The sequence below is a fragment of the Carassius gibelio genome, chromosome A3 (assembly GCF_023724105.1).
Source record: "Carassius gibelio isolate Cgi1373 ecotype wild population from Czech Republic chromosome A3, carGib1.2-hapl.c, whole genome shotgun sequence".
In the NCBI taxonomy this organism is placed as follows: Eukaryota; Metazoa; Chordata; class Actinopteri; order Cypriniformes; family Cyprinidae; genus Carassius; species Carassius gibelio.
Window position 1 is genome coordinate 31018783 of NC_068373.1, and position 23836 is coordinate 31042618.

General features: G+C 45.7%; 1 protein-coding gene across 1 annotated transcript; it reads right to left on the bottom strand.

Annotated features, from left to right (window-relative positions):
• Nucleotides 1-1735: 1735 nt before the first annotated feature.
• Nucleotides 1736-22945, bottom strand: LOC127943288 (H-2 class I histocompatibility antigen, Q10 alpha chain-like). The gene is made up of 6 exons (XM_052539632.1): nucleotides 22813-22945; nucleotides 9785-10057; nucleotides 9410-9697; nucleotides 9025-9335; nucleotides 2286-2391; nucleotides 1736-1905 (listed from the first exon to the last, which is right to left on the bottom strand). The coding sequence occupies exons 1-6, from the start codon at nucleotides 22892-22894 to the stop codon at nucleotides 1736-1738; spliced, it is 1230 nt and encodes a 409-aa protein (XP_052395592.1). The 5' UTR covers nucleotides 22895-22945.
• Nucleotides 22946-23836: the final 891 nt, after the last annotated feature.

A 23836-nucleotide genomic window follows, 5' to 3' on the forward strand; every position in this document is an offset into this window, starting at 1 on the left:
TACATAACATTTTGACCTGTTTTTTTTTAGATTTTAAAAATGTTATTTATTTAATTTTTTTGGTGAATTAAGTTATGCATTATACATCACTTTATGCAGTTAAAGTTAAGTCAGCAATAGGGAAAATATATTTTATGCTATCATTTTACATACTTTAAATATAGCAAATACACATATGCTTTTTTCAAAGAATTGCTTTTCACAGTAAACTACTTGTGTGCATTTGCTATTTAAATAATTATGTTAAATGCCATATACAATATATTAAAAATGCAGTATATAACATATTTTTTGTAAAAATGCAGTATACAAAATATAAAAAAAACTTACTGTAAATTTTACAGTAAAATACTGGCAGCAGGGTTGCCAGCCAGTTACTGTAAATTTTACAGTAGTCTTACTGTAATTGAATTTACAGAATTGTACTGTAATTGAGAATACAGTAAAAATCTGTAAGTTACATTACAGTAAGACTACAGTAAAATTTACAGTAACTGGCTGGCAACCCTGCTGCCAGTATTTTACTGTAAAATTTACAGTAATTTTTTAACAGTGTACACATGCGCAGTATCATCAGCTCCTCGGTTCATGAATCCGATGCGTCTGACAGAAATGGTTCTTGACTCGTGAACGAGTCAGTCTGTTGTTGTTGTTCGTTATCTGGCTCGGCTCGGTGTTCATCTTCAATTCTCTCTTCACATCAGTTCAGTCAGTGTACTGTTTGAGTAAATTAATTACTCCGGGATATTGGTTTGTTTGAACTCAGAGGGAGTGTCAGCCACATTAAAAAAGTTAATAGCTTAAGTCATTTGTGGATTAATGCGTATTGGAGACGCGAACCATTTAAAACGATTCAGTTCGATTTGGTGAACTGTTTCAAAAAGATCCGGTTACATTGAGTGATTCTTTCGCGAACCGGATATCACAAACTGCTTTGTTTTGAACTTTCTCACAACAGACATGGAAGAGAAGACAATGCTGAATAAAGTCGTCGTTTTTGCTATTTTTGGACCAAAATGTATTTTCGATGCTTCAAAAAATTCCAACTGACCCTCTGATGTCACATTGACTACTTTGATGATGGTTTTCTTACCTTTCTGGACATGGACAGTATACCGTACACACAGCTTCAATGGAGGGACTGAGAGCTCTCGGACTAAACTAAAATATCTTAAACTGTGATCCAAAGATAAACGGAGGTCTTACGGGTTTGGAACGACATGAGGGTAAGTTTTTAATGACATAATTTTGCAAATTGGGCGAACTAACCCTTTAATCTGTTTTTTTTGTCTACAAAAAGTTACAGTCAAAGGAATTGTGATTGTCCTTTAGGTTAATCATTTGAAATAATAAAAACAATATGTCCAAACTTTTGACTCTTTAATAACTACATAACACAATACTTGTACTTTTACTTTCAGTACTTGAGTAGTAAATTTTGAAATAGACTACTTGCAATACTTAAGTACAAAAAATGTTGAATACTTTAGTACTTCTACTTAAGTGTGGTGCTTAAAGAGCACTTCAACTTCTACTCAAGTCACTTTTTTGATAGAGCACTTGTACTTTTACTCAAGTCTGGGTCTCTAGTACTTTATAAATCTCTGCCAATAGGACCGTCTTGAGAGCCAGAGGCTTATTCAGTGCTGATGGTCTCAAACTGATGGCCTGTCAAACCTACTAGGACAACTTTTAAGTCCCAAAAAGGGATTCATACAGAGTGGAAAGGCCCAATCTACAGCATAAACCTGTGTGAACTAGTTTCTCTGGTTTGAACTGACTCTAACAGTCCTGAAGTGTAGAAACACAGATGTGTCCACATGGTGCGAGACTCTAAATCCACTCCTAGAAGAGTCTTCTGCTGACTCGACAACAATACACTCTTCTTCTGCTCGTACTCCAAGACTCCTCAAATGATTGAGAAGCACGACTCAATGAGAATCTGGACGCTCCTTATATACAAGACAAATATAATTTGTTTAACCTGACTTCCAGACACAGCCTTAGATGAAATCAACTGAAGATAAAAGACATTAAATCTCTCAAGATCTGATTAAACATCTCCACAAACAGCTTCACCAGCTTTATTAATTACTAACCAGACTGACTTTATTTCTGTCAGATGAAGATCTTATTGAGAATTACAGAGGTTTAGATGTTGATGAGTTATTTGAAATAATTTTTGTTCTTACAGTATTGAGATAGTTGACAGCCATTCTAGACCTTCATTAGTAAAGTAATTATTAATAATAGCAGTTGTGGTGTTTTCAGAGCGGAGATCTCACTGTTTGAGGTTTGGAGACATGTGGGACTCAGTCGAGCAGAGATCATCTCTGAACCCAGAATAGACTGATGATGAACTCTCACACATGCCAGTTCCCTTTTCTTCTGCTGCATAAAATGGTCAAATATTATATTAATATAACACATTTCTTTCCTCTAAAAATTGCTGATATGGTGACCAGTGAATACGGTTTGGTCAGGCTAGTCTGTGTGGAAACTTTTAAACTGTGTTTCAGCTAAGCAGGTGTTAAGATCTACTCTTATATCTACTAATGTGCTCACATACTGCAGATTCATTTAATCGAAATTTGAATTGAACTGATGTTTGTCTTGTATATAAGGAGTGTCCAGATTCTCATTGAGTTGTGCTTCTCGATCATTTGAGGAGTCTTGGAGTACGAGCAGAAGAAGAGTGTATTGTTGTCGAGTCAGCAGAAGACTCTTCTAGGAGTGGATTTAGAGTCTTGCACCATGTGGACACATCTGTGCCCGTATTCATAAAGAATCTTAACGCAAAAAGTAGCTCCTAGAGTCAAAATTCTAAGAAAATTCTTAGAAATGTGGTCATTTACCCTTTGGGGTGGGGGGAATGGGGGTTTGGGGGTGAGATGCTATTTCATGCATACTGAGTTTTTTACACTGTTAAAGAGTTGGATTCCCATGCTAAACATGGACAAAGTTTCAAAAATTAAGTTGTACGTTTGAAGGAGTATTTTTGTTCCAAAAATACCTCTTCCGGTTTGTCACAAGTTTCGAAAAGTATTTTTCCAGTATGGCTATGTGTGACGTTAGATGGAGCAGAATTTCCTTATATGGGTCCTAAGTGCGCGTCTGCCGGAAGAGCGCACGCTCCCGTATAGCAGAGCACTGAGAGCACAACAGACTTCACTGATCAGAGCGAGAGCGTCGGGAAATGTCACAAAAGAAGTGTGTTTTTGGTTGCCAGGGCAAGACAACCCTGCACAGATTACCAAAAGAGAAACAGCATTAAGGGACCAGTGGATGGAGTTTATTTTTACAGAGCATCAACGGAGTTGTGCAAGTGTTTGTGTTTGTTCCCCTCTATTTCGAAGATGCTTGTTTTACAAACAAGGCCCAGTTTGACGCCGGATTTGCATATTGTTTATTTCTTAAGGATAATGCAGTCCCAACGAAAAAGGGTCACGATCGTGTGTTGGAACCGCAGGCGGTGAGTAAAACTGCTTCAAATATCTCTGTGTTGTTAACTTAGCTATCGGCGCGTAAGCACATCAAGTAAACAACATGTGATGTTGTCATCAAACTGCACTTTCCACATGTACAAAAAAAAAAAAAAAAAAGATGACATAAAGTGGAACTTAGTTATTTTCTAAAACCGCTAAGCAAATATATACAGTTTCTCTTGTTCAATTTCAGGCTCTGGATCTGATTCTGGATCATAAATATACGCTGAATCTGACTGTTAGCCATGGTTTGTTTTGGATGTTTTTTTCCTCACGGTAATGTCACAACTTCCAAACGCTCTCAACACAAAAGCCTACTCGCGCTGGTGATTCTTTAGCTCCGCCCACACGTCACGCCTCCAGTCTCTCAGGTTTTTCCGGGAAAAAAAACGGTACAGACTATCTTTCTCTTATACATATAATAAAACTAAAGACTTTTTGTAGTTATGAAGGATGCAGTACTACTCTATAGGTACTCAAGATTAACAGGAGATTGAGTGAAAACGAGCATTTCACCCCCCCCCCCCCCCTTTAAAATTAAAGAAAAAATCCTAGTAAAGAAAAAAGTAATTCAGAAAGCATCTTAAACCTAAAAAGAGGTCTTAAGGTCAAACTTGTTAGAAGCACAGACGAGGACTTTTAAGAGGCTTAAGAGTTTATTTAGCAGAGGAGAAAATGGCAGAAAGACGAAGAGGCGGAAGAAATGTGTTGCAAAAAATGGATGACAGTGAGTTAATAAGACGCTATAGATTAGATCGTGAAGGGATCATGTTTGTGACTGATCTTATTAGAGACGTGCTAACATCTCCGACACAGCGCAGAAATGCCATAGCGCCAGAAATTAAAGTAATCACTACATTACGATATTTGGCAACTGGGAAAATGCAACAATGCAATAGTGATGATTTGGGCCTGTCACAACCTTCTGTAAGCAGAGTGATCACACAATTACAGCACTTTCAGAACATCTTATTGTGTCACAGTTCATTTCGTTTCTACTGGACATTCCCACCTTGCATAAACTGCATTTATGAATATAGCAGCCTTATAGGTGCACACAAGCAGGAAGAATGAACCGTTAATAGTTTGTGCTATACGTGTCACAGTGTCTGGGTTGTTGTTCCCTGGGGTTCCACTAGATGTCCTCCTTTCTCACGGTGTCTGTCACCAGATCACTTCCTGTTCCCTTATTTGGTCACCTTCCTCCTTGTTGTGTAATTGATTGTTCCCCCACCTGTCTCCTGTTTCCCCATTATCCTTCTGTGTATAATACCCGGTCTGTCTTAGTCTTTGCTACGGAGTCCTTGTTTAATGTTAAAGTTAATTCATGTCCGTCATTCTTGCCTTGCCTTGCCTTGTGTTCTTGTCCTGTTTATGTTACGTTTTGGATCTACTGGTTTTGACCCTGCCTGGCTTGTTTACCGATTTGGATTACCCTTTAATAAAAGATACTTACCTGCTATTGGTTCTCTCTCCTCGTTCCTTGCATCACGAGTCGTGACAGAAGGACTCCGTCCCACAAAAGAACCAGCGGTATGTCTGCCCATCCCCAGCCACAGAGCGGGAGAGAGGCGGCTTTGAGGGAACTCGCCTGGTGGTTTTCCGGGGGACCAGGGGAGGTCGCCAAGGAGGAGGTGGGCGAGAGGAGACTCAGCATCGCTCTTCACCATGGCCCCCCTTCGACCCGGGGCTCCTGTGGAATGGGTCAGAGCCACCGTCTCACCATGGCGAGCGGAGAGGTGAGAGGAAGCACACGCCCGCCATGGTGGCGCCACTGCCCATGATGGCCGCTAGATCAGCACCAAGAGGCAGAAAGGACGCCAACCCAGCGCCGCGGCGGTGCATGGCCACCAACCCAGCACCACGAAGCAAAATGGCTGCCAGCCCAGCGCCACAGCACAAGATGGCCGCCAGCCCAGCACCACAGCACCAAGTGGTCACCAGCCCAGTACCACAACACAAGATGGCCGCCAGCCCCGCACCGCAGCACAAGATGGCCGCCAACCCAGTGCCGCTGCGGTGCATGGCCACCAACCCCGCACCACGAGGCAAGATGGAGGCCAGCCTCACTCCACAGTACCAGATGGCCACCAGCTCAGAGCCTACACCCAAGATGGCCGCTGACTCATTCTTGGAGTATTTCTCCAGGCTGTCATAGATCCTGGAGGTTCCCAAGACTAGTCACGTCAAAGCTTCTGAGCCAGCACCACAACCCAAGATGGCCGCCAGCCCAGCGCCACAGCACAAAATGGCTGCCAGCCCAGCGCCACAGCACAAGATGGCCGCCAGCCCAGCGCCACAGCACAAGATGACCACCAGCTTAGAGTCACAGCACAAGATGGCCGACTCAACGTCTGAGTCGTCAGTCAAGGTGCCACCGACTCATTCTCGTAGAGGGCGGAGGACGAGGAGACAGGCTTCTACCGTTCCTCTAAGCCTGGAGAACATTCCCGAGCGGGAACGACTCATTCTCGTAGAGGGCGGAGGACGAGGAGACAGGCTTCTACCGTTCCTCTAAGCCTGGAGAACGTTCCCGAGCGGGCCGCTGTCGTCCAGGAGGACGTTCCCGAGCGGGCCGCTTCCATCCCCGAGGCGGTGCCCGAGGTCGAGGCAGTGCTCGATGCCGAGGCGGTGCCAGATGCTGATCCAGAGACCGAGGTGGTGGCTGAGGTTGTTCCCGAGGCCAAGGTGGTGCCCGATGCTGTTCCGGAGGTCGAGGCGATGCCCGATGCTGTACCGGAGGCCGAGGCGGTGCCCGATGCTGTGCCCGAGGCCAAGGTGGTGGCCGATGCTGAGGCGGTGCCCGAGGCCGTTCCAGAGGCAGTGCCCGAAGCAGAGGCGCCTCAGGTCTCCACAGACAGTTCAGAGTCGAGTCATGTTCCTGTGAACTCTCCAGAGGCGAGGCAGATTCACGTGGACTCTCTGGAGTCGAGTCAGATACCGGTGGACTCTCTGGAATCAAGTCAGGTACCGGTGGACTCTCTGGAATCGAGTCAGGTACCGGTGGACTCTCTGGAATCGAGTCAGGTTCCGGTGAACTCTCCAGAGTCGAGTCATGTTCCCGTGAACAGTTCAGAGTCGAGTCATGTTCTTGCGAACTCTCCGGAGTCGAGTCATGTTCCTGCGAACTCTCCGGAGTCGAGTCATGTTCCTGCGAACTCTCCGGAGTCGAGTCATGTTCCTGTGAACTCTCCGGAGTCGAGTCATGTTCCTGCGAACTCTCCGGAGTCGAGTCAGGTTCCTGCGGACTCTCCAGAGTCGAGTCAGGTTCCGGTGGACTCTACGGAGTCGAGTCAGGTTCCGGTGGACTCTACGGAGTCGAGTCAGGTTCCGGTGGACTCTCCGGAGTCAAGGCTAGTCACCGCTGACCCTCCGGAGTCAGGGATAGTCACAGCTGACCCTCCAGAGTCAGGTCATGTCACCGATTTTCTGGAGTCCAGTTAAGACACCAGGGGATTACCGGAGTTTCGTAGTCCCGTTGGTCCGGCCGCACAGAGGTCAGCTCCGCCTTGGGGGGCTTCCGCCCTGACCACACAGTTGTGGTGGTCTTCCGCTCCGCCCTGGAGGGCTCTGGCTTCGACCACATGGCAGTGGTGGTCTTCCGCTCCACCCTGGTGGACTCCGGCCTTGACCACAAAGATGTGGTGGTCATCCGCTCCGCCCTGGGGGACTCTGGCGGCGACCACAAGGACGTGGTGGTCTTCTGCTCCGCCCTGGGGGGCTTCCGCCCTGACCACTCAGTTGTGGTGGTCCTCCGCTCTGCCCTGGAGGGTTCTGGCTTCGACCACATGGCTGTGGTGGTCTTCGGCTCCGCCCTGGTGGGCGCCACATTATGTCCTTCATGGACTTCTGTTTTGTGTTTTTGATTTTTGTTATGTTTCTGCCTGTTCCCCTCAGTTAGTCTGGCCCTCCGTCCCTCCCCCTGAACCTCCTCCGGTCCTCCTCCCTCCTGGTCTCCCTGTTTTATGTTTACATTTCTGGTGTTTGTTCCCCATGTTTTTCTTTTCCGGCCCTCCGGCCCTCCCCCTGAGCCTCCACCTGTCCGCCTCCCTCCTGGTCTCTGTGTTGTGTCTTGTCATGGAGCGTCTGGGAGCCGCTCCGTAGAGGGGGGGTACTGTCACAGTGTCTGGGTTGTTGTTCCCTGGGGTTCCACTAGATGTCCTCCTTTCTCACGGTGTCTGTCACCAGATCACTTCCTGTTCCCTTATTTGGTCACCTTCCTCCTTGTTGTGTAATTGATTGTTCGCCACCTGTCTCCTGTTTCCCCATTATCCTTCTGTGTATAAATACCCGGTCTGTCTTAGTCTGTGCTACGGAGTCCTTGTTTAATGTTAAAGTTAATTCATGTCCGTCATTCTTGCCTTGCCTTGTGTTCTTGTCCTGTTTATGTTACGTTTTGGATCTACTGGTTTTGACCCTGCCTGGCTTGTTTACCTGTTTGGATTACCCTTTAATAAAAGATACTTACCTGCTATTGGTTCTCTCTCCTCGTTCCTTGCATCACGAGTCGTGACAATACGCTCCCATGTCTGCTTCTTGTCCCTTGCTGTGACACCCGGCCCGAATTTTCCTTTAAGAATGGCCTTGTGTTCATCCACTAACTGGGCTAACAGTAAACACTGTTCCTCTGTCCAGTTTGGCTTTCTTGCCCTTCTTGGTTTTGATTCCATATACTTAAAATCACTCTTTTTTTCCTTCTTGGACAACCAACCAATCACAGTCTTCAAAAGATTGTGTCATACATAGCAACGGGGCCAACCCCGCCTCCTCACTAAGATGAAAGTTTTTGTCTTTTTGTCTTTTTACTCAGAGTTGCTCTCAGATCGGTCCCGAATCGCTCTTAAGCTAAGACTCCTACGTAAAAGTATTTAAGCTAATTTAAGAGTTTTCTGAGAGGATTCTTAGAATCTTTATGAATACGGCCCTTGTTTTTACAGGGAGACAGCTTAGGCCTTCCAAAAGAGGATGATATTCGCTTCACCATGCCTGGAGGACTAGAAATCAGTGGTTAAGATGTATTTACAACACTGTTCCAGAACCGTCCAACCCAGATATTAAAATGTGTGCAGTGTATTTTATGGAGGATGAGGAGATTCCTGATCTGCCTGCGGTTTGTCTGGTCATGCTGGGATACAGCATCACAGTAAGGGGTGTAAGGGTGTAACATTTCCGTCACACGCTTGAGGTACTCGGTCAATCACAATACACTGGATTGCTGGCCAATCAGAGCACACCTCACTTTTCAGACCGATGAGATTTGTAGAAATTGACACGTTTCAAAAAGGTGGGCTATAGATGAGCCTGTGGCTCAGTGGTAGAGCATTGTGTTAACAGCGCAAAAGGTCGCGGGTTCAATTCCCAGGGCACACGCATACTGGTAAAAAAATATATATATACCCTGAATGCACTAGAAGTCGCTTTTGATAAAAGCGTCTATAAAGTGCATATATGATTATTTTTTTTTTACCTTAAACCACATAAACCCAATGTATTACACCAAATACACAAAATAATGTTCTTTATAGCAGCATCATATGACCCCTTTAATTATTTTAGTTTGCCTACCCCATCTGACGATAATTGTTTCTTTGAGGGTTCTGTGACCAACAAAACAATCTAAATCATCTTTTTCTTCCTCCTGGATAATCACACTCTTCTTCATTTGAAAGGTCCCATCATGGTTTGGTCTGATTCCTGTGGATTCAACCTCATCTTCAGGCATAGGTGAGCGATATTTTCTGATGGTCAAGAATGTGTCTTTGGGGTAGAACCCGGTGGCCAGACAGGTGAGTCTCCGCTTGGTTTTGTCTCTGAAAGACCTTTTTGCAAACACATGAACATCTGGAGGAGCTGAAAACACAGTAAACTATCAGTAAGTTGCATCTACAGCAGATCATCAAACAAATACAAACGGATCTACTTACAGCCGTTTCTGAGCTCCTCATCGCCATAGTCTCTGAATTTGTTGAGCCAGTCCACACACTCTTTCTCCAGGTATCCTTTGGTGTATTGGTTTAGGATCGGCACATTGTCCCATTTTCTCTTGGTTGGTAGAGCTTCATCAACTGAGGCGACCCACTGAGACTCTTTATCATCAAAAGACAGAAAGTTTGCTCCATCGTAGCTGTACTCATCAATGCCTCTGAGAAACTTCACTTCATCTCCTTGTTTCTCAATTTCACAACCATGTCTCCACTGAAGAACATGAAGATCTGAAATGGAGACAGAATGTCTGTGAGATGAATATATAAATTAAATTATAGTGTATCTGCAGGTTTATCTGTGTGAATGTTTCTCACCTGATTCATTGTGTCTCATACGTTTCATCAGAATGTCAACATTCACATTAAACCACTGTTCTTTGCTCTTTCTGGACTGGGTGCCTTTTTCCCAGTAATCCTCCTGCATTTTCTCTTTCATCCAGTGCTGTTTGGGAATCTTCCTCTGTTCCTCACTATTGTAATAGTCAATCTCTCTGTCATCTAGCAGACCCATAGCACTGAACTGATAGATGCCCGGCAGATCCACAGGTTTGGACAGAGCCGTGTAAATGTAATACAGCGAGTGCTTCTCTGCAAGGAAAAGCAATACAGCTAAATTAAACTACTTTCATGTGTCATGATCTTCACACAGTTAAAATTAAACTCTGAAATTAACCGAGTCAACACCGATTTACCTCGTTTGAACAATGACACTTACCCACAACCTCTTCAATGTTTACTAAATATCTACTCTAAATGATGCACTATGGTGTAACCACTACATGGCTGTATAGCAGTTAGTTGCCCCAAACATTGTTTTTAAACATAATTACTTTTATTAGATTCTGCATTTGGTTATATACATTATTTAGATTATAAAGACTACTTTTTGTAAAAGTTCACATTTAAAGGTCAATTTGAAGTGTCAGTTTTTGCATTATTATTGCGGCCAAATTTGAACATAGGGAACACATTTTGTAACTCATACTAGCTACATATAATCTGAATAAATATTGACTCGGCGCGACCATGGTGATATTCCAATATATATTACTGAGTGTTTACCTAGTGTCATGGGAGGAGCACAAAACAGACACAGTGGGCGTGGCGTCAGGCCTCGGAGAGATGTTTATATTAACAGAAATTAAATAAAACGGGATAAAAGGTGGCCAAAGGGGAAGAGTGTCCAAAAATAACAGGGAATCTGGAGTCCTCGTCGTGCTGCAGGGTTCGTGTGGGTCGGGCAGTGTTCATGGAGGAAGGGTCCAGGTAAGGGGCGGAGTCCGGTGGCCGCACGCACTCCCCTCTTCTGTCCGGGGCGCGAGGGGCCATTTCCTTCAGCTGTGCCCCATCACACGCCACCAGCCCTGACTCGTCCAGCGCCCCTCCTCTCACACACCCACTCCAGTCGGGAGCCTGCTGAAGGGCGGAGATTTAGGACGGGGTGCCGGTGACAATCAGGGAGGAGGCAGCTGACTCGTCACACTAGCTACCAGTTCAGACTATGAAAAGTCAATGCAGAAAAGCCGAGCGGATGTGGCGGAAGACAAAACTTGAAATTCACTATAGCATCTATAAAGACAGCCTGAGACAATGCAGAAAAGCCGAGCGGATGTGGCGGAAGACAAAACTTGAAATTCACTATAGCATCTATAAAGACAGCCTTCATGCTTTTAATGTGAAACTAGCTACAGCTAGACAGAATTTCTTCTCAAACCTTATAAACAGTAACTTAACAGTCGTAGTCTTTTTGCCACTGTTGAGGGACTGACAAATCTCCCAAGTCAGATTCCCAGTGAAATGCTCTCAGACAGCAAATGCAATGAGTTTGCTTCATTCTTTTCTGAGAAGATCATCAATATCAGGAAGACGGTTAGCACATCCTCAAGTAATGCAGAGGTCAGACTGTCACGTTACGAGACGCTTGAAAGACGGCGAGAGAACCAATTGCAGGTAAGTATGATTTATTTAAGGGATAATCCAGAGGGGTAAACAGTCCAGGCAGGGGTCGAAACCAAAACATCAATCCACATAAACAAGACACGAACACAAGGCAAGACAAGGCAAAAATGACGGACATGAATAATATACTGACATTAAACAAGGACTCCGTAACACAGACTAAGACAGACTGGGTATTTATACACAGAAGGATAATGAGGGAACAGGAGACAGGTGGGGGAACAATCAATTACACAACAAGGAGGAAGGTGACCATATAAGGGAACAGGAAGTGATCTGGTGACAGACACCGTGAGAAAGGAGGACATCTAGTGGAACCCCAGGGAACACAACCCAGACACTGTGACAGTACCCCCCCTCTACGGAGCGGCTCCCAGACGCTCCAAGACAAGACACAACACAGAGACCAGGAGGGAGGCGGACAGGTGGAGGCTCAGGGGGAGGGACGGAGGGCCGGAAAAGAAAAACATGGGGACTAAACACCAGAAATGTAACATAAAACAGGGAGAACCAGGAGGGAGGAGGAACGGAGGAGGTTCAGGGGGAGGGATGGAGGGCAAGACTACCTGGGGGGAACAGACAGCAACAAAACAGAAAACAAGGACACCAGACAGAAGTCCAAGAAGGGCATGTTGAAGCGCCCACCAGGGTGGAGCAGAGGACCACCACAGCCGTCTGGTCAAAGCCAGCGACCTCCAGGGTGGAGCGGAAGGCTGCCACGGCCTTGTGGTCACCGCCAGAGTGCCCCAGGGCAGAGCGGATGACCACCACGTCCTTGTGGTTGCGGCCAAAGTCCCCCAGGGCGGAGCGGAAAACCACCACGTCCTCGTGGTCGCCGCCAAAGTCCCCCAGGGCGGAGCGGACGACCACCACGTTCTTGTGGTCGCCGCCAGAGTCCCCCAGGGCGGAACAGATGACCACCACGTCCTCGTGGTCAATGTCGGGGTCACCCAGGGCGGAGCAGCAGACAACCCAGTGACTTGACTTGGCTCTGGAGGGTACACTGGCCCCTGACTCGACTCCGAAGGATCCACTGGCATCTGACTCGACTCTGGAGAGTCCACCGGGACCTGACCCGACTCCGGAGAGTCCACCGGGACCTGACCCGACTCCGGAGAGTCCACCGGGACCTGACCCGACTCCGGAGAGTCCACGGGAATCTGACCCGACTCTGGACTGTCTGTGAAGACCTGAGGCGCCTTGGCTTCGGGCACTGTCTCTGGAACAGTCTCGGGCACCGCCTCTGTAACGGCCTCGGGAGCGGTCTCGGGCCCCGCATCGGGAACGGCCTCAGGCACCGCCTCGGCCTCCGGAACAGCATCGAGCATCGCCTCGATCACAGGAACAGCCTCGGGCACCGCCTCGACATCGGGCACCGCCTCGGTCTCGGGCACCACCTCGGCCTAAGGAGCAGCCTCGGGCACTGCCTCGGCATCGGACACCACCTCGGTCACTGGAACAGCATCGGTTACCGCATCGGGAATGACCTCGAGCACCGCCTCAGCATCGGGCACCGCCTCGGCCTCTGGAACCGCATCGGGCACCGCCTCTGCATCGGGCACCACCTCGGTTTCTGGAACAGCATCGAACACCGCCTCAGCATCGGGCACCACCTCGGCCTCGGGCACCGCCTCGGCATCGGGCACCATCTCGGGCACCGCCTCGGGGACGGCAGCGGCCCGCTCATGAATGTCCTCCTGGACGGCAGCGGCCCGCTCGGGAACGTCCTCCTGGACGACAGCGGCCCGCTTGGGAACGTCCTCCTGGACGGCAGCGGCCCGCTCGAGAATGTCCCCCTGGAAGGCAGTGGCCATCTTGTGTTGTGGCGCTGGGCTGGTGGCCATCTTATGCTGTGGCTCTAAGCTGGTGGCCATCTTGTGTTGTGGCGCTGGGCTGGCGGCCATCTTGTGCTGTGGCGCTGGGCTGGCGGCCATCTTGTGCTGTGGCGCTGGGCTGGCGGCCATCTTGTGCTGTGGCTCTAAGTTGGCGGCCATCTTGTGTTGTGTCGCTGGGCTGGCGGCCATCTTGTGCAGTGGTGCTGGGCTGACGACCACCCCGCTGGAAGAGACAGGAGTGGCTGGGGCATCCCACCGACACCGGTGCTGCAGGTAGCGCACGAATTCCCAGAACTCCAGTGTCTCCAACTGCGCCATCTCCTCCTGAGACACTGGATCATCCAGGCCGCCATTAAAATAGTCCTTAAGGGCCGCATCGTTGTAGCCCATGCCCTCGGCCAAGGACCAGAAAACCTGAGCTAGGGCACCCACTTCATTGCCCTCTTGGCGGAGGGCGATTAACCTCAGGTATTTGACTCGCCTCTCCACCATCTTGGCTGGGGAGCGGAAAAATGACATACCGCTGGTTCTCTTAGTGACGGAGTCCTTCTGTCACGTTACGAGACGCTTGAAAGACGGCGAGAGAACCAATTGCAGGTAAGTATGATTTATTTAAGGGATAATCCAGAGGGGTAAACAGTCCAGGCAGGGGTCGAAATCAAAACATCAATCCACATAAACAAGACACGTACACAAGGCAAGACAAGGCAAGAATGACGGACATTAATAATATACTGACATTAAACAAGGACTCCGTAACACAGACTAAGACAGACTGGGTATTTATACACAGAAGGATAATGAGGGAACAGGAGACAGGTGGGGGAACAATCAATTACACAACAAGGAGGAAGGTGACCATATAAGGGAACAGGAAGTGATCTGGTGACAGACACCGTGAGAAAGGAGGACATCTAGTGGAACCCCAGGGAACACAACCCAGACACTGTGACACAGACAGATTAGGCCACAATATAAAAAAGAATACTATGTCTATTTTTGAAACAATTGATAGCAAAGTTCTGGAAGACATAGTGAAGCACCTAAAATCGTCAACCTGTTGTCTTGACACACTTCCCACATCTTTTTTCAAAAGTGTGCTTAACTGCTTAGAAGCAGATCTTTTAGAAGTGATGAACGCCTCACTTATTTCTGGGACATTTTCAAACTCCTTAAAAACTGCAGTTATTAAGCCCCTCCTGAAAAAGAGCAATCTTGATAACACCATTTTGAGCAATTTTAGACCAATATCTAATCTTCCTTTTATAGGCAAAATTATAGAAAAGGTAGTTTTTAATCAGCTGAACAAATACTTAAACTCAAATGGATATCTGGACAATTTTCAATCTGGTTTTCGACCGCATCACAGCACAGAGACAGAACTCATTAACATAATAAATGATATTCGCTTAAATTGTGACTCTGGCAAAATATCGGTGCTATTATTGCAATCTCAGTGCTGTGTTTGACACTCTCGATCATAACATAATACTAGAGAGACTGGAAAACTGGGTCGGGCTTTCTGGGATGGTACTCAAATGATTCAGATCATACTTAGAAGGGAGAGGCTATTATGTGAGTCTAGGAGAGCATAAGTCTAAGTGGACGTCCATGACATGCGGAGTTCCACAAGGGTAAATTCTTGCACCGCTCTTGTTTAGCCTGTATATGCTCCCACTAAGTCAAATATTGAGAAAGAACCAAATTTCCTATCACAGCTATGCTGATGATACCCAGATTTGCCTAGCCTTATCTCCAAATGACTACAGCCCCATTGACTCCCTCTTCCAATGCATTGATGAAATTAATAGTTGGATGTGCCAGAACTATCTTCAGTTAAATAAGGAAAAAACTGAAGTCATTGCATTTGGAAACAAAGATGAAGTGCTCAAGGTGAATGCATACCTTGACTCTAGGGGTCAAACAACTAAAAATCAAGTCAGGAATCTTGGTGTGATTCTGGAGACAGACCTTAGTTTCTTAGTCATGTCAAAGCAGTAACTAAACCAGCATACTATCATTTAAAAAACATTGCAAGAATTAGATGTTTTGTTTCCAGTCAAGACTTGGAGAAACTTGTTCATGCCTTTATCACCAGCAGGGTGGACTACTGTAATGGGCTCCTCACCGGCCTTCCCAAAAAGACCATTAGACAGCTGCAGCTCATCCAGAACACTGCTGCCAGGATTCTGACTAGAACCAGAAAATCTGAGCATATCACACCAGTCCTCAGGTCCTTACACTGGCTTCCAGTTACATTTAGGATTGATTTTAAAGTACTTTTACTCGTGTCACTAAATGACCTAGGACCGAAATATATTTCAGATATGCTCACTGAATATAAACTAACAGAGCACTCAGATCATTAGGATATAGTCAGTTAGAAATACCAATGGTTCACACAAAACAAGGAGAGTCCGCCTTTAGTTACTATGCTGCCCGCAGCTGGTATCAGCTTCCAGAAGAGATCAGATGTGCTAAAACACTAGTCACATTTAAATCTAGACTTAAAACTCAACAGCTTAGCTGTGCATTTATTGAATGAATTCTGTGCAATGTCCAAACTGATTCCACTATATTTTCACTGTTTTTTTTTTTTTTTTTTTTGGTTTCATGTAAAAAATAATTTTCTGTTTTAAATTCATTTTAAATAAGTAATTTTTTAAATAATTGTATTCTTGTTATTATTTTTCTTCATTATTATTTTACTTTCTTTTATGTAAAGCACTTTGAATTACCAGTGTGTACGAAATGTGCTATATAAATACACTTGCCTTGCCTACCATAAATGAACATACATGTGGTCTGTGGTCTGTGGTGGATTCATTTGAAAAACTTCACATTGCTGTCATCTATTAATACTGTAGATGTCACGGTAGGAAATCCAGTGTTTCCTCCGTGTCATGTTTTGTGATTGTTTTTGTACTTACGTTGTCTCCATGTGCTCGTTTAGTTGATTGTCATCACCTGGGTGTTGATTGTCTCGCTCCAGCTGACCTTCATCACACCTCAGCTACTTATACTCACCTCGCTCTCTCTCTGTTGTCAGATCCTCTCTCATGTCTTCGTGTCCTAGTTGGATTACCGTCTTCCGTGTTCGTGTGCTGGAGTGGATTAAGTGTTGTCGTCCTCGTGTCAGTGTTCCGGTCTGTTCCTGGTTTCAACCATTGACCACCTTCACCTGCACCGCCGACTTCACCACCCAGCTCATCTCACGCCACCGTAGACCTTCCTTGCCATTGCCAACATCCTGGACTCTCTTTCTCAATAAACTACATCTGATCGCCTGCAATTGCTTCCTCCTCTTTTATCTACCGTTACAGAAGGATCTGACCATCATGGAAGCAGCAGGCGACCGCTCCCCATCTCATCTGGAAGAATTTCTGCAACGAGCTGTGGGTCGTATGGATCGCCAAGACAAGGCGATAGATGAGATGGGTCGAGCCTTCCAAGCAATGGTGACGAAGGTGTCCGAGCTCGCTCTCCAGACGCAACACCAACAACAACCGTCACCCGCTGCGCCTCCCACGCCACCCACACCGCCGATCGTCTCCGGGGGGATTTCCCAGCCCGAACCACGCCTCCCCATCCCGGAGAAATATGCGGGTGAGCCAGAGTTCTGTCGATCATTTCTGTCTCATTGTTCTCTGCACTTCGCCATGCAGCCCCGCACGTTCTACACCGAGGAAATGAAGGTGGCATTCGTCTTATCACTACTTACGGGAAGGGCTGCCCTCTGGGGGACGGCGGTGTGGGAAAACCAAGACAGCTGCTGTGCCTCGTTCCACGCCCTTTCGGAAGAGATGAGACGGGTCTTCGACCGCTCCGTCGCCGGGAGGGAAGCGGCTCGCCTTCTCACGGACCTACGTCAGGGGGAAAGGTCCGTCTCCGATTACTCGATTGAGTTCCGCACCCTGGCGGCGGAGTGTAAGTGGAACGAAGAGGCGCAGTGGGATCACTTCCTGCATGGGTTGGCTGACCGCATCCAACAGGAGATCCGCGCCGTCGAGCTCCCCACTTCTCTCAATAGTCTGATTGACCTCACCATCAGAGTTGACAATCGACTCGATCAAGCCACCAGACGGAGGGGGAGAACAGTTCTCGCGAACAGACCGGAGGCTCAGTATCAGCGCTCAGATGTTGCGGTCAGCCCACCGGGAGATCATGAACCCATGCAGGTGGGGCGAGCTCGGCTCTCCCGGGAGGAGAGGATCAGGCGGAGATCCCTGGGACTATGTTTATACTGCGGCAGTCAAGAACATCACATCCAGCGTTGTCCGGTAAAAGACCAAGCCCGATAGTAAAACGGAGGCTACTATCGGGTGGGATCTCTGCCAGGAAGACCTCATCTACATCGACACTCCTTCCGGTGAGTCTACGGTGGTCCACCCACGCACTCGAGCATCACGCCTTGTTGGATTCTGGGGCAGAGGGTAACTTCATGGACTTCAAGTTCGCTTGTAAGCTTAACATTCCTCTCACCTCCCTCAAACACCCCATTGCACCCTTTGCTCTCAACGGACACAGACTACCAGACATCACTCAGACCACCTTACCTGTTTCCCTCACAACATCTGGCAACCATACTGAGGAGATATCATTTTACATCACGGACTCACCTCAATCCCCCATCGTTCTCGGTCACACCTGGCTTCAGAAACACAACCCCAGGATCAATTGGCGCCTTGGATCTGTGGTTAGCTGGAGCGAGGAATGTCATTTGTCTTGTCTTTTGTCTGCTGGTGTTAATGTTTCTGAGTCTGTGTTTCAGGGGGAAGCAGTGGATTTGGCTAGCGTGCCCGCGGAGTACCACGACCTGAAGGAGGTGTTCAGTAAGTCTCGTGCTGATTCTCTTCCTCCTCATCGTCCCTATGACTGTGCGATAGAGTTATTGCCAGGTACTTCTCCGCCTAAGGGCAAGTTATATTCTTTGTCTATTCCAGAGACGGCGGCCATGGAGAAATATATATCCAGTTCTCTAGCAACGGGGTTTATCCGCCCTTCTTCTTCTCCAGCGGGGGCGGGGTTCTTTTTTGTGGGAAAGAAGGACGGATCCTTGCGACCTTGCATTGACTACCGAGGGCTGAACAACATAACGGTAAAGAATACCTATCCTTTACCGCTTATGTCTTCAGCTTTTGAGAGGTTGCAGGGAGCGTCCGTTTTCACTAAATTGGACTTACGTAATGCTTATCATTTGGTCCGCATCAGGGAGGGGGATGAGTGGAAGACTGCCTTTAACACCCCTAGAGGCCATTTTGAGTACTGCGTTATGCCGTTCGGGCTAACCAACTCGCCGGCAGTCTTTCAAGCACTCGTTAATGACGTGTTGCGAGACATGGTCGATCTGTTCATATATGTTTACCTGGATGACATATTGATTTTTTCTTCGTCTCTCCAGGAACACGTGCAACACGTACGACGAGTGCTTCTGCGGTTGCTAGAGAATGGATTGTTTGTCAAGGCGGAGAAATGCGTTTTTCATGCACAGTCTGTTTCTTTTCTAGGACACATCATTTCGACTGAGGGTGTTCGCATGGATCCTGAGAAAGTTAAGGCTGTGGTAAATTGGCCATCCCCAGAGTCTCGCAAGGCCCTGCAGAGATTTCTGGGGTTCGCCAATTTTTACCGGCGTTTCATTCGCAATTTCAGCCAACTAGCCGCTCCTCTGACCGCCTTGACCTCCCCTAGTTTGACGTTCAGGTGGTCAGACGCAGCTGAGGCTGCGTTTGCCAAACTGAAAAGCTGCTTTGTTTCAGCTCCCATTCTCGTCACCCCTGATCGCTCACGTCAATTCATAGTGGAGGTCGACGCGTCAGAGGTGGGGGTAGGAGCAGTGTTATCCCAACGCGCATCCTCAGACGGAAAGGTGCATCCGTGCGCGTATTATTCTCACCGTTTATCTCCTGCAGAAGTTAATTATGACATTGGCAATCGAGAGTTGTTGGCAGTCAAACTTGCACTGGAAGAATGGCGTCACTGGCTTGAGGGGTCGGGTGTACCTTTCATTGTATGGACGGACCATAAGAATCTCGAATACATTAGAACCGCCAAAAGACTTAACTCCAGGCAGGCTCGGTGGGCATTGTTTTTCGGTCGTTTCGATTTTACACTTTCTTACCGGCCGGGTTCCAAAAACATCAAACCCGATGCTTTATCCCGTCTTTTTGAGCGTTCCGATCGTACTGCTACTCCCGAGCCCATTTTACCGGGGACCATCATTATCTCCGCGCTCAGATGGGAGGTCGAATCGAAGGTGTTGACCGCCTTAGAAGGGGTAACGCCCCCGGCTCGTTGCCCACCGAACCGATTGTTTGTGCCGGAGGGGTTACGGTCAGACGTTCTCCAGTGGGGTCATTGTTCCAGTGTTGCTTGTCACCCAGGGGTTAGTAGAACTAGATTTCTAGTCAAGCAACGATTTTGGTGGCCTGGTATGGCTCGTGACGTCCACGATTTCGTCTTGGCTTGTTCAGTTTGCGCTATTGGTAAGACTTCCAATCGACCTCCAGATGGGTTACTCTTACCGCTGTCTGTCCCTTCAAGACCCTGGTCCCACATTTCGCTAGATTTTATCACCGCCCTCCCGCCCTCTAGAGGCAATACGGTGATTTTAACCGTAGTGGACCGGTTCTCGAAGGCGACTCATTTTATTCCCTTGCCCAAATTACCTTCAGCCAAGGAAACAGCGGTAGCTGTCATTGACCACGTCTTCCGCATACATGGCCTCCCGACAGACGTGGTTTCTGACAGGGGTCCCCAATTTGTGTCCAAATTTTGGCGAGAATTTTGTAAATTGTTAGGAGCGACTGTTAGTCTTTCTTCCGGGTTCCATCCCCAGAGCAATGGTCAAACCGAACGAGCCAATCAGGATGTCGAGAGGGTTTTGCGATGTTTGGTTTCCAATAATCCTTCGTCCTGGTGTCAGCAACTCTCAGTTGTGGAGTACGCACACAATTCTTTGCCAGTGTCATCTACGGGCATGTCTCCATTTAAGTGTAGTTTAGGGTACCAACCACCTAATTTTGTCAGTACGGAATCCGAGGTTTCGGTCCCCTCCGCACACGCACTAGTCCAGAGGTGTCACCGAACCTGGACCAGAGCTCGCAGAGCTCTGCTCCAGGCTAGGTCGCGCACCAAGGCTAAGGCCGATCGCCACCGGTCGAAGCCTCCCCGTTACGTCGTCGGTCAAAGAGTGTGGCTTTCTACCCAGAATATTCCTATGCGTTCCGTTTCTAACAAACTTGCTCCCAAATTTATTGGCCCGTTTTCTATTACCAAGATTATTAATCCGGTAACCGTGCGTCTTAGCCTTCCTCCGGCGTACAGGAGGATTCATCCCGTGTTCCACGTGTCCAAAATTAAATCGGTGATTTCTTCCCGTCTTAATCCGCCTGCTCCGGTTCCCCCCCCGCCTCGTCTCGTTAATGGGGAGACCACCTATTCGGTTAATCGTATTCTGGACTCTAGACGGAGGGGACGCGGTTTTCAGTACTTGGTGGATTGGGAAGGTTACGGTCCGGAGGAGAGAAGCTGGGTTCCTGCTCGGGACATATTGGATCATCACCTTATAGATGATTACAATCTACAGGTAAAGCAGGCTGGGAACGTCAGGTGACGTCCTAGGGGAGAGGGTACTGTCACGGTAGGAAATCCAGTGTTTCCTCCGTGTCATGTTTTGTGATTGTTTTTGTACTTACGTTGTCTCCATGTGCTCGTTTAGTTGATTGTCATCACCTGGGTGTTGATTGTCTCGCTCCAGCTGACCTTCATCACACCTCAGCTACTTATACTCACCTCGCTCTCTCTCTGTTGTCAGATCCTCTCTCATGTCTTCGTGTCCTAGTTGGATTACCGTCTTCCGTGTTCGTGTGCTGGAGTGGATTAAGTGTTGTCGTCCTCGTGTCAGTGTTCCGGTCTGTTCCTGGTTTCAACCATTGACCACCTTCACCTGCACCGCCGACTTCACCACCCAGCTCATCTCACGCCACCGTAGACCTTCCTTGCCATTGCCAACATCCTGGACTCTCTTTCTCAATAAACTACATCTGATCGCCTGCAATTGCTTCCTCCTCTTTTATCTACCGTTACAGTAGATACAAATTCTAGTAGCTTTAATTGCATGGTAAAAATGATTTACATTGCTATAGCTATGGTAGCGCTGAGCTGTTGAGCATTATCACATTTAGAGTCGACAGAGAATCAGGCAGTGTTTAAATAGGCAAGAGCGAGGCTGGAGAAGTGCATACAGAGATACTCAGAAGGAAGGCAGAACAAAACCACAATGATTTATGATTCCTGTTTCGTTTTATACTATAAACCCGGGTCATGTGTGTGGCATGGGCAGCTTACGCATCTGGAAAGGTATCATCAATGCTGAAAGGTATATCCAAGTTCTAGAACAACATATGCTCCCATCCAGACGTCGTCTCTTTCAGGGAAGACCTTGCATTTTCCAACATGACAATGCCAGACCAAATACTGCATCAATTACAACATCATTGCTGTGTAGAAGAAAGATCTCGGAACTGAAATGGCCAGCCTGCAGTCCAGATCTTTCACCCATAGAAAACATTTGGTGCATCATAAAGAGGAAAATGTGACAAAGAAGACCTAAGACAGTTGAGCAACTAGAAGCCTGTATTAGACGAGAATGGGACAACATTCCTATTCCTTTTTTTGATTAGTAATTAAAATGGTTTCCTCTGATCTAAAAAATTATGTTTAAACTTAAATATTTATTTTAGTTGTATGATTCTTTTTATTTAAGGATTTGTTTTAAAATGACAAGATATTTGTATTATTTAACATTTCATTTTTTTTTCATTTTCACAAACAAGAATTTTTTTGTCTGATAATAAAAGAACACATTTTCATTCATAATTAGTCTTAAATCTCATTTTGTAAATAAATAAATAAACAAATAACTTGTAAGAAAATTGTATGGTGTAATCTGTATAGTGAATGTTATCGCATCATAAGTTTATTAAATCGTTACATCACGGTATGCTACTAGTTTTTGCTGATCATGCTGATTTTTCCACAGTAAAGTTCAGCCAATGTCTTTTTTTTTTTTTTTGGCCAAGTTAAATTCATTTTGGGCTACCAAAACCTGAAGAATGCCTGTCTAATCTAATGTTTAGACGACTGTGCCAGATGTTTGGCTACTTGTATTATGTGTTTGGTGTGTCTGGATTCGTTTTGAAGCTTTGAGTTCAGCATGAAACAGCATGTATTCAAATTGAATTTATATTGATTGGAAGAGTTAAATGACATAACTTTTTTTGTTGTTCATAGAAATTCTCTGGAAAACTGATGTTCTTATATATATATATATATATATATATATATATATATATATATACATAATATATATATACATAATATATATATATATATATATATATATATATATATATATATATATATATATATAGCCTATAGCATGCATTTCTTTTCAAATTGAATTTCTTTCGTAACAAAGACGATTTTAATCTTGTTTAATCTTTCTGTTAGCTTCTCTGATAAATCCCACAACTTTAAATCATTTACCTGTTTGAAGTGAAGGTGGAGCCCCATAAAGCAGAAAAACACAAAGCAGAGCAAAGATCTTCGTCGCCACACTCGTTTCCATTACTGAAAGTCTTTAAGTATGTGTATTTTTTCCCCCCAATTTTTATATCGCTGACGCTAGAGATCACAGTAACAGAAAACTATTTACAGAAAATAGCGGTAGATGTTTTAACCAATGAGAAAACAGAACGATGACATCATGCGTATCTGGGGAGAAATGGAGAGGTTTAACCAACAAAGTGTTTTATTCAGTCAGGCATTGTTTCATGAATAAATACACACACACACACACACACACACACACACACACACACACACACACACATCTATCTATCTCTCTATCTATCTATCTATCTATCTATCTATCTATCTATCTATCTATCTATATATATTGAATTATATGATTTTTTTAAACAGCCTGTCTTGACAGTTAAATACTCATATTTATGTATTTATTTATTGCTTGTAAAACTGCTTTTCCTGTAAAAAATAAAAATAAAAGTCAATACTGAAGAGCACTGAAAAAATTATTCATTTAATTTACAACAAAAAAAAATTGGTAAGTGGTTGCAATCAATTTATTTAATCTACATTTAAATAAACAAATTTTGCTGAAAGTTAATCTTCTAAATTTGTTTATATGAACAGAGCTAAAATAAATTGATTGCAACCACTTACCATAAAAAAATAGTAATTTAAATTAATATTTTTTTTCAGTGAGGTTACGTAACTAAAAAACTAAATTGTTACTTCAGATTAAATAAATGTAAGATGAAATAAAGAATAAGACAAGTTATTTATTTTATGTTAAATCTCTATCTTTCTATCACTCTCTGTTGTTTAAAGTGATAAAATATAAATTAATTCCCACCATATTTCTAATATTATACTATCAAGCTAATATGATTAATTGGATTGTTAGCTTTTATCCTAAAACTGCGAGTACAGTGCATTAGCATTTGTTAGCTGGTTAGCATGTCATTCACGTTGCAAGTCAGAATCA